This window comes from Sinocyclocheilus rhinocerous, unplaced genomic scaffold (genome assembly GCF_001515625.1).
Source record: "Sinocyclocheilus rhinocerous isolate Xijiao unplaced genomic scaffold, SAMN03320098_v1.1 scaffold3131, whole genome shotgun sequence".
Lineage (NCBI taxonomy): Eukaryota > Metazoa > Chordata > Actinopteri > Cypriniformes > Cyprinidae > Sinocyclocheilus > Sinocyclocheilus rhinocerous.
In genome coordinates, this window is record NW_015651495.1 from 162,828 (window position 1) to 175,121 (window position 12,294).

Genomic DNA, 12,294 nt, shown 5'->3' on the forward strand with positions numbered 1-12,294 from the left:
AAAAGTAGCCATTTATAATAGCTAAACGATAGGTGGTAGTATAGTATATAGTATCCAAATCAAAATGTAATAAAATTAATTTATGTGTGATTTATGTGTAAATTATGTGCAATGTCTTAGCCACTAGGGATTGTTACATAGGGCTATACAGGCATCTAGTGGCAACACAATGATATTACAGATACTAAATTGTGTAAAATGTTTATCTTAACAGTCAATTTACAAATAATGCATTCAGATTTGTGGAACTCAATGCACTGAATCTCCACAAATTAATGTCGTTACTATGACAATCAATTTGAATGTGACAAGCAACTGGTGTCTGAAAAGAATTATATAAATATATATATATATATACACATATATAATTTGGGGGGGGCAATCGGGATTTCGCCTAGGGCGTCAAATTGGCTAGAAACGGCCCTGGTCATATGTACAAGAGGCGTTATGATGGGGAATATGGAGTGTTAATATTTCAGCCTGCTTGAACCTGATATCTGATCAGAGCTACTGATTGTATCATGGGAAGTCGTTTTGATGCTCTGTTTGGTGCCATTGTTGTTATTGTTCTGCTTTTGCTGACTATCTCTGCATGACAGCTCGGGCCCAGCATCTGGAATTTTGCCTTGATTGTCAGCCAAAAAGTATATTACTGGCACAACATGTCATTTTGAATCTTTTGAATAGTGCCATTGGTAAGACTGATATAAATAGTTGTCGTTTGTCACTTTTATTATATTCAAAACACAGTTTAACTAAAAAATGAGCCCAGGACTCTTTACAGAGGTGCCAAGAGTGACTGATTTTGCTTACCTGCTCCAGGAGTCGTCTCTTCTTCTTTGTAGTGCTCATCGTGCCACTGCATGGTTAGGTGGTAACTGAGCATCACCTCCCACAAGGCCTTGCAGAGATCGGTCAAGCAGGGGATGTAGCTGTCTGTGGTAATGTGCTGGGGTGAGAAAAAGAGAAGCAAAGAACTTCATTCTCAATGTTTCAATTTTTACAAGTGCCTACAGTTTCACCATGAGAACAAGAGTTGATTTCAAAAAGTAGTGTCAATAAAGATACACAAGAACTTCAAAGATTTCAAGATTTTAAATAAAAATAAATGCATTTTTTTTTTTATATATATTCATCGACGAATTCGGAAAAAAATGTTTCCAGAAAAATATTAAGCAGCACAAATGTTTTCAACATTAATAATAGGACCCTGATTCTCTGAATCATGCACAATGAAATGGATAATACGAGCAGAACTGATCTAAAAAAAGGAATTGGATGTGGAATTTACTTTTTTACCAACTTAAATTTGAAAAAATTAATTTAAGACATCTCGATACTTTGTAAGGATATACAGACCATAAAAATTCAAATCTGAGAAAAAAGCCACTAAAGATCTGGCGAGGAAGCCAGTTTAGCGTGACAATATGTGTCTCAGATGTGTGTGTATCCTTAAATCTAGCTGAAGAGACATTTGGAAAACAGTAAATCTGACATTGAGGAAGCATGAATACACCAGAGATGATGATTGACCTGCTGTGGACCTTAATGAATATTTACCATGCGATCAATCCTTCAAAACCTCTGAGAATCTCCAGCATTCCTTGGAACACTATAATTAGAAATAATACCATAGAGACAACAAAACAAGCTCCTGTCTGGGATGAGAGACTGTATATCAAATTGGGAGGTGGGCAGTGTACAAAATAAAATACAGTTTGAATCAACGTTGACTTTGGTGACACTGGCGTTCTCAGAGGAGCTGACAAACTTTCTTTGGTCAGTGCAATTTGTGGCTGGGGAAAGCTAACATAAACTTTGCCATGTCTAGAACCGCTGCATTGCCGACTCATCCATACACATATTCATCAATGCTGTCAGCAGTGAGATGCTGGAGCTCTATCTCTGCCTTTTCTTCTTAACCAAGCTTGGAAACTCTGCAAACTGCTGGAGCCAGGTAAATTACGATCGGCCTGAGGCTCGCCGAGGCTGTTTTTTAAGGCTAGGGAAAGACACATAGCAACACAGCCTCCAGCTGTGGAAAAGCTAACAGTTTTTGCACTTTAGTTACAATTTATGTATCACCATCATCACTTTACACTACAGAACCAGTGTTACTGCAAGGCTTATTTGTAAGTTTACCAATGGACTCTGTAAAATAGGCTCCACCACAGAGGCCTTTCAGCTTCTGATTGTTTATTGCCAAACATTTACCTAATCTACTTTACTGAAGCTTTACTTAGGATACGATTGAGGTCACTGCATAGGAACTTCAAAGATGTGAACAACATTTATATAGCAGATGGCATAGGCGTGTTGGCAGTTCATGTTTATGGTCTATGAGAGAGAGCACAGAATGAAACAAATCTTAGTCCGGGAAACTAACAAATTTAACTGTCCACTAAATCTTGAGACATAGGAAAACAAAAAATAGCACAACTTTACCTACCATTAGTTAATAGCTGTATTTCCGATTTGAAATTCAAACATTGACTCCATAAACTTTGATTTGACTTTCTCTGTTTTATGAAAACAATGACATAACATTTATCTCTCACTAACCCAAAAACACCTGTGCTAATGTGAGATTAAAATACATATTAAACTTGTATAAAAAATGTAAATATGCAATATGCATTTAAGTAAATATGCATGACAAAAGACAAAAGGTTTTACTGTTACGAAAATATTCATAAATGTATTCAGTCCATATTTAACCTGCTGTGAGTACAAGATCACAAGCTCAGATGAGTTTTGTAAGTTTTCATAATTTCAGGTAACTGTGTTTTATATTCTGCATCAGATCAATTTCGTCACACAAAGCATAGATAAATTGTTTGTTTCCTTTAAATACACTACCACTCAAAGGTTTGCGGTCAGGAAGTGTTTTTAATGTTTTTGAAAGAAGTCTCTTATGCTCACAAGGCTGCATTTATTTGATCAAAAATACAGTAAAGTGTAACACAGTAATACTGTAAAAATATAATTACAATTTAAATACTGTTTTTCTATGTAGTTATTCCTGTAATGGCAAAGCTGAGTTTTCAGCATCATTACTCCAATCTTCAGTGTCACATGATCCTTCAGAAATCATTTTAATATGCTTATTTGGAGCTCAAGAAACTATTCCTAACATTGAAAACCGCTGTTCTGCTAATTATTTTTGTGGAAATCACAATGCATTTTTTCAAGATTTTTTCTGATAAATAGAAACTTGTACAGTTTAATGTACCCTTGCTAAATAAAATTATTTCTTTTAAAACAAAAAAAATCATAGATGAGCTGAAAAACAAAATTAGTTCAAAAGAATTTATGAAAAAGCTATTAAATCATTATTAATTGAAGTGGATGCTAGGTTCATAAATATACAAAATGTTTTGTCACATTAGTTTTGTATCTGACAACAACGAGTAACAAGCATGAAAAAGGACACATTTTATTTGAGAAAATGGAAGCTCCCAAACATAAATGAACACTTCTGAACACATTCATTAAATTGAACTCCTTGATCCATAAACTTGTTCCAGCCCTGTTTTGACCCAGTACTCAAGAACCAGCGTGTCCAAAAAACCCATCAGTTGTTTTAAGAGACACTTAGTCAAGACTACGACTTAAAAATCACACTCGTTCAACAAATTGAGAATTTAAAACAAACAATCAAATGAATAAAACACTCAATCACTTTTTTTATTCACATGCTGAGACACAATGCGACCTGATCCGAGTGGCTGCAATACATCTAATTAGGCCTGTGCTGCATACAGATAAAGCTTTGGGCATTTAGAGGTGATTCATCACCATCCCACACAACTCACTACACTAGAGCGGTTCCGACTAATGCAATGTACTGTGGCTCAAGTATTATACTGAAAGAACTGTGTAACATTGCCAAAGCTGCTAAAATGTAATAGTCAAGGTCAAACGCAGTAATTATATGAGCCATTCGTCTCATTTGAAGTTGATTAATTGTTTAGGACAACGTCATCCCTCCTTTGAATAAAGTTGTATAGCTGCCATCATTGAGTGTAAGGAGATACATGGATGCTCAGCTGGATTAACACTGATCCAATGGTTACTACACAGGAAGTATAGTATTCTAATTGATGCCTAATGACTCCTGTACGTGAGCAGAGGGAGAAGTCAGCCATCTCATTCAAACAATCAATCCCCCAACCTCTCCAGATGACTTCCTGCTATGGGGATCGAGGCATTGTTGCCTGGCAACTGAGCGTTGGTGGAGAGAAAGGATGATACATATCTTTCTAATCTCAAAGGAGTCATATTAGACAGACAGATGGACATTTATAGCTGATATTTTGATACGAATGTTTCACACTCTGAGATGATGTATGGGATTCAGGCTGGTGCACAGAAACAGATTCAGGTCAGTGGTGACTTCACTGAATGGCCAGGTGGGAATTACATCCAAAAAAAAATGAGAAAGTTCTTTCAAGTACTCTTGCTTTTTTCTCCCTATAGTCTCAAAGACATCACTGGGGTTGTTTCAGTGCTAATCGCTATATGCCGTGACAGATGAACCCTGCTGAGTACAGATCTGGGCAGCAGAGATGACCACCTTCCTAAATACAAGCAAATCATACCAATTTTCAAATATGAGTGTAGTAAATCTCTTAAAATTGCAGAAGAGGGAAAACAAAGGGAGGGGGAATGTGCTGCTTCCGTAAGCAGGCTCTAAACATGTGAAGTCAGCAAACTTCTGTGGCATCTTCTCTATCATAACCAAGCTCAAGAAGTCACACCACAGATGGCAGAGCTGGAGAGGCTCAGCCAGGATCAAGGCTTTTCTAGTTCTTCAGGAACAGGACGTTAGGATCACATACTATTACGGATTTGTAATATTAGGCAACTTTTTTATATATGTTTTTCTTTCTTTCTTTCTTTTTTGCTGTTACTTTTATCACTGGTCCTTTATTACACACACCCACACATGTTTCAAAGCTACATCTAAAATGGCTTAAAATCCTTTAAAGTTTTATAAGGCAGAACAACAACCATTTATATTTATATGCACCAATATAATGTTACATGTGATGCAAATGTCAAAATGTATTATTTTGCATTATGTTAGAAGTATTTTCAGGTCATAACATAGTACTGTGCAAGGAACTGCATGAAAATGTCATAATTTTTTCGAAAATGTGCCCCTGTAATTATAATTTGTGTGAAAAGAAATATAAGCTGTTGGTCAAGTTGAGTCATGCATTTCAAACACTGTAAAAACTACTTTTTTGAAGTTGTAAATAAAGTGAGTATGTTTATTAAAATACTATTTTGGATGTTCTACTTCAGAATTTCATGTTTAATGTGTTACTTGCGGTTTCTTTCGATTAAGATTACTTTGAATTTACTAGCAATTTCTGAGTGAAGGTCGCTTCTACAACATTTTTTTTTTTCAGTGAATGAGCCTGGGTTGGATGAACTACATACACAACGACATATTTATCCGATTAATACAATAATGATGGTTCATCTTCCCACATGATTATCAAACAAAGGGAGAGTAATTAGTCTGGTGCAGGATTGATGCTTAGTAAATAGTAATAGCTCTATAAATAGAACAGATCTAAAACCAGCTCTGGAAATCTCTCTGTGCGTTGCTTAAACTGCTTCACTAAGAGTCAGAAGTCAATGAGGCACTTTCTACCCAAATGTTGATGGCTGTGAAAAAAAAGCTGTGCTGACCCGATTCTTTACGAGGGTTTAATGAAATGCAAGTCAATTTCTATAAACACCCTTACCTGAGCTTTTATTCTAACACTGCACCTTAGGGGAACCTTACGGGGAAACATTCAACCTGCTGCATCAGTATGTGGTCAATATTTACACGGACACAAAGAACAACACAACACATTTCTTAGTTCAGCAGGACAACTCATGCCTCTAAACACTAATGTGCAGCTTTATTCTGAGGTTGCTTCAGGTCGCATCCTCAATGGATCTTATAACTGCTGTATGTGCGGCCTTCCTTATTAGCTACATCAATGTATAGCTCCCCTGCTGTCTTAATGAACAGAATCAATCAAACGTTCCCACGTTTGGAACTTCCACTGACAAAACTCCACATGCAGTCCTTGCATGAGGGTCAGTTCTCAAAATGTGGCATAATCAGAGATGCTACAGATAACAGTTTGCGCATATTTACTATTCAGGAGGCTGACAGTTCAGAATATGACAGCTTGATAGCACAGAATAAGAAAGACAGCAAGACAGTTCAGAAGATTATTGCTAAAGCTATTAATATAACTAGGGGTGGGAAGCGAGAACCCATTCTCATTCAAAATCCTTTTTTTTTTTAAATACAGAATTCAAAGGGTTTTCATGATGTTCAGTTCCATTAACTATTCAGCAGTGCGCAACACTGCTACTGAAATTCCTGAACAATGTGCTTGTGTGCTGATTCTTTTTAACATTTTTTAGTGAAACTATGCAGGCAAAAAAAAACAACCATCGCATGTCCAACTTGAACCTGCTGCAAAATCTGCATAGTCCTGAATCAAAATTCCTATTTAAATGACTAGATTTTGTCAGCGCAAGAACACCAAACAACAGTAATTATGACTGATTCCTGAACAAATGACTTTTATCAGCTGGTTCTTTTTAGAGAATCATAATCATACAGCGGCAACAATGTTGTTTGATTCAAATAAATTACTCTTACAGTTCTTGTCAGCGAACCAAAAATATACAGCACCAAGTGTAGTCTGATGAATCGGAAACACTTAAAAGAGAGTAACGTTCTAAAACAAGTTATCAGTCAAGCTCGACTCAAAATGGAATCAGAATAGTTAAGAGGAGTCAGACTCTACAAAAACTGCCTTGAACTATTAAAATGCACTTACTTTCCAATGCACGTCCTGTTAAACATTAATAAACGGGAGTACATAATGTAAAGCACTGAGACACATGAGAATAACCTTTTGTAGAGATGGACAGCAGAGTTAGAGGTGGAGAGGGAGCTAAAGAGAAGCTGATGTGATCGGCACACTCTCATGAAGTGCTCATGTTCAGCGGCAAGGTCAAGAACCACTAGAGCCCCATCGAGAGCTCTCTAAAATAAGAGTGTGAGGGATTCATACAACTACACTGATGGTAAATAACACTGATACTCAGCCATAACGTAACTTGCAGAGAGTGTGCAATTTTTTACATTTGTTTTCCCTTTGTTGATGTTCACAAACAAGACCTTCCTCGCGTCGGTTCTTCTACTTTGAGTCTGTTCTCGCGTCTGTTCTCACTCATTGCCCAAAGCCGAGTACAGAGAGCGCAAGAAGATCTCTGAAGGGATGGGATAGTGATAGTTTCATGTAAAATTCATGTAGCGCTCTGCATTATGATGTGACCTTTGGAGCGTTCCAGTTACGCTGCATTTTAATTCCCATGCTGCGGTTCAAAGTTCAGGACTGAAGTGATTGTCATTAGCATACCTCTCGTCGTGTTTACTTTATGACGACTAGATGCTCAGGAGAGTTTGAGAGCCAGAAGGATGACGCATTGTCCACGATGCTCAAGACAAATACATCTGCCTTGTGGTGAGGTGAGATGAGATGAGAAAAAAGACAAAATGTAGGAAAATCTGACTTGGGGCAAAACCCAGATACAGGATTCATTTTCTTTCCCCTTCAGAAAGGGGAATTTGCATCTGATTGAGAAAATACTGTCGTCGTTTTTAGAATATGTTTCAAAGCAACGTCTCAGAGAAGGAAAATCTAAAGATTTTATAAGCTGAGCCGACAGCTCAGGCAGCGTCACCCCGTGTCTGAGTGTTACAGGCATAGCACATGTTGCTATGGCCCACACAAACAATCACATTACAGCATGATCTCTCAGGTGGCTGCTTATGAGATCAAAAACAAAGTTTGGGAGAAATGGTCTGGGAGTCAAAGGAAGTCATCAAACTATTGCAAAATGAGACCACATAAATCATCCAAGATAGAATACTGTTCAAAGGGGTGGGGAAGAATGTTTTTATGTTTTTGAACGAAGCCTCTTATGTTCACCATTATGTTCATACATTTATTTAAATGGGTCTTATGACGTTGCTAAAAAGAACATTATTTGGTGTATTTGGTGTAATGCAATGTTTACGCGGTTTAAGGATAAAAAAATAAAAAATAAAAAAAAAACATTATTTTCCATATACTGTACATTATTGTTGCTCCTCTATGCCCCGCCTTTCTGAAACGCATAGATTTTACAAAGCTCATCGGTCTGAAAAGCGCGGTGTGCTCTGATTGGCCAGCTATCTAGTGCGTTGTGATTGGCTGAATTCCTCAAGTGTGTGACGGAAATGTTACGCCCCTCACAAGTGTAGTAAATAAAAATTAACCACTGATTTCTAGTTGTGTCCAAGAAGGCCAAACAAAGTAGTTTGGCTTTCGCAATGAAGCACACAGCGTCTTCACGACATGGCGGCGGCAACAATACTACAGCGAGAATAAAAGTTACGCCTTCTTTCTTTGCGTGAACATTTGGGCGGCGTTATGCAAATCTTCCCACATAGTGATGTAGATATGTGGGGGCGTGTTTGAACGAGGCGTTTTAGGAAGGCGTGGCTGAGCATTCACTTTTAGAAAGAATATCTCTTTGGGTTTGAGACTTTAATCTTTGCGACTTTACGGATCTTCTGTATGCATGAACAGCTTTTAACACTCCAAAGACAAAGGAAAACATGAAATCGCATCATATGACCCCTTTAATGAAAAATACAGTCAATCTTATGAAATATATAATATAAAATAAGAGTTTTCTATTTTAATATATTTTAAATTTTAATTTATTCCTGTGATGTCAAAACTAAATTTTCAGCAGCCATTACACCAGTCGTCAGTGTCACATGATCCTTCAGAAATCATTCTAATATGCTGATTTGTTGCTCAAGAACCACTATGATCAAAATTGAAAACTGTTGTACTGCTTAAAATTTTTGTGGAAACAGCGATACTTTTTTCAAGATTCCTTGAAAGTAAAAAAATAGCATTTATTTGAAATATAAATTTTTTGTAACAATGATAAAGTCTTCACTGTCGCTTTTGATTAATTTAAAGCATCAATCTCTGTGGCAAAAAAAACTTTTAAAAAATCTCAGTGACCCCAAAATTAGGAACAGTAGCGTATTAACACTCAAGAGGTGTGAAACAAAGCTTCCTTTCCAAATCATTCACTTACTTGGCATTAATGCTAAGCGCATTCGGTTCAGTGCAAACATCTGTTGATCGTACCAGCTGAACTTGAACATAAGGGCTATGTTTTACCTCAGATCAGCAGATAACAATATTCCCTTCTGACACTCAAATATAGTACAGCCAGGTGCAGCTAAGCTTACGCCAACTATTTGAGCTCTGTGCCAATAGTAGGTTGTAGAAAGACTCCACACACTTCAACTCTAGATGTGGAATAGGATGTGCATATTAATTATAGAGAAGTGAAACCAGAGCTATTACTCTTAAAATGGTTTGAGAGCGAGTTGAGAAAATGTTACACAAACTGGAAAAATGGGGTGAAAAACAAAAACAAATTGAATAGCAAAAACCTGTTAATGGGTCAATGACAAACCGAAATGTCCAAGATAAAGAAAAGAGAAAATCTTGTAAGTTTTAGTTTAAAACATGTGTCAAGTTCTTATAAATATGCACTACCACTCAAAAGCTTGGGTTCTATAATATTTTTAATGTTGTTTTTGAACGATATTAATAGTTTTATTCCGCAAGAATGCATTAAATTTATTACAAAAGGTAAAAAGAAAGCTAGTTACAAAAGCTCTCTATTTCAAATAAATGCTGTTCTTTTCCACAAAAAATATTAATCAGCTGTTTACAGCACTGATAATAGTAAATGTTACTTGAGCACCAAATCAGCATATTAAGATGGTTTCTGAAGGATAATGTGGCACTGAAGACTGGAGTAATAATGACTGCTGTAAATTCAGCTTTGCCATCACAGAAATAGATGTTCATCTAAGAATGGTTTATTCAAAAATGAATTGCATTTTTAATTTATTTTTGAATAAGGTAATAAATTCAGACTGAATTCAATTTAGATTCAAACTAAGAGTGTCATGTCATTGACCCACTAAAATAATTAAGAAAAAAAAAAACGAAAATTTTACATAAATTCATAGTTATAATCTTTCAGTTTAATACAAGAATAGTTATTGGGAGTCACAAAGAAAAATGAAACAATCATTACCGGTAGTGCTCCATCTACTGGATGAGCTTAATATTATTTATCAATTATATAATCTCCCACTTGCAATATCATATGATGATAAAATGATTCAGAAAAGATGACTGCAATTTTGTTTGTGATCTAAAGGTTCAGTGCTTCTATACAAATGCAAATGAGAATTTTAGTACCCAGGCTGAAGCTGTAGTGAGGCTGCATTTTGTGGTGAGTAGCTACAAGGTGCTTGGCAGAAACTCCACTTTTTTTCTGTTAACTCAAATTAATTGCTTCATGACTTGCTCATGAATGAGATCACCTGCCCCGTTCACTGCGCAATACGTTTCCCTCGCTACAGCTAGACAAATATACGTCATTTCCAAAGGCAGGAATCTAACCTATTTTACGCCTGTCTAGAGCACAATGAGAATGAAATCAATGAATGATTTCACGCTCAAGCGATGAATTTGGTTTACAGTGACTTTTGGAAGTGTCCTCTGTGTGTGTTCACCAAGTTTATGGATGGAGAGCATGCATACCGTGCAAAGGTCCTTGTACGGCATCTTCTGGAACTTGGTGTCGGCGTTGCCGGCGCACAGCTCTACGTATCCCAGCACCACCTGGAAGACAGTGTTGTGGATGGCCTGGGTGAAGTGCATGTGCAGCTGATCCATGGCCGTCTGGGGACAAAGAAGAAAAACATATAAATTACATTTTAAAATATATTAAAGGGGTCATTGGATGCCCATTTCCCACAAGTTGATATGATTCTTTAGGGTCTTAATGAAAAGTCTGTAACATAGTTTGGTTAAAATTTCTCAATGGTAGAGTAAAAAACACCTTTTTTACCGTCAAAAACAGCTCTTTTCAGAGCAAGCCGTTTTGTAGCATTTTCCTTTAAATGTTAATGAGCTATGCTGACCCCGCCCCTCTCTTCCGAGCTGCTCTCTGAGAGACTGTTTACTTTAGCCGCATTCATCGTGAAACTTGGCGGACTGATGACAGCTCACTCAGGGCGGATCTAAGGTAAGACACCAGTCCAGTCTGTGCTGAAACGCTACTGTCAATCAAACTATCGTGGGAGGGGCCTCTTTTTGTGACGTCACACAGACAGGCATCTGAGATCGGCTCGATTTGAGAAAGGGGTAAAGATTTTAGTAGATAAAAAAAAAAACACTAGGTGGATTTTTATCATTATAGGGTGGTTGTTTACACACACTGCCAACACACATTTAGTTCAAACAGCTTGTAAAAGTGCATGTAGCATCTAATGACCCCTTTAAAATAGAACAGTTATTTTAAAATGTAAAATTTCACTATATTGCTGTTTTACTATATTTTTGATCAAATAAATGCAACTTTGGTCAGCATAAATAAAATAAAAAAATCTTACTCCAAACTTTTGAATGGTAGTTTGTATAAATATACAGATACTGGACAAAATATTGTTATATTTGTGCTTAAAACAAGGGACGAAAAAACAACTATAGAGTATGTAAAAGAATAATAAAAAGACATTCTCTGAAATCAAGTCTTATATGTGTACTTTGCTCTATGTATATTCAGATATTTTTACTGGAAGATACTACTACAAGATAATGTATTTTCCCTGCCAAAGGAGATCTGTTTGAAGGTAAAACTTCTGGGTAACAGTGGGCCTGACTCACACTCTCACAGGAGATGAATCATTACGAACTACATACTGAAGCTCAGTATAGTCCCAATGGAAAAACACTTTGCTACAACTTAATTATGCTTCTTCCCTCTCGCTTTCACTGCTCTCCTTCTTCCTTCAGCCATGAGCGCATCCCTCCCTCAGCTTTGGCTGTATTCAGTCAGTCAAAATGGCTTTCAGGATATTTGCCTTCTCCTGCAGGTCAATGTGTTCAAAAGCAGAAATATTCAAAAATATTCAAACGCATTTCAATGAAAATTATGGAGCTGATGAAGTCATCAACTTCTGCACTTGTTCTGTGAGGGAAAAGATTTTTTTTTAAATAAACCTGAAAACATATCTAAAAGACAAATGTGACGGAAATATTAATTGTGCTGAGAAAAACTAGCAATTAGATCCATTAGATAGATTTAAAAACAAGAAAAACAGAAAAGATGAAA

At 36.6% G+C, this 12,294-nt stretch overlaps 1 protein-coding gene across 1 annotated transcript in view; it reads right to left on the reverse strand.

Moving 5' to 3' along the window:
- LOC107712924 (syndetin-like) overlaps positions 1-12,294 on the reverse strand; it is a 158,439-nt gene that overhangs the window by 89,097 nt on the left and 57,048 nt on the right. Inside the window, exons 12-13 of the mRNA XM_016518325.1 lie at positions 10,719-10,859; positions 814-949 (exon numbers count right to left, since the gene is read on the reverse strand). Of these exons, the coding sequence (XP_016373811.1) occupies positions 814-949; positions 10,719-10,859 (277 nt within the window). The remainder of the gene's footprint in view (positions 1-813; positions 950-10,718; positions 10,860-12,294) is intronic.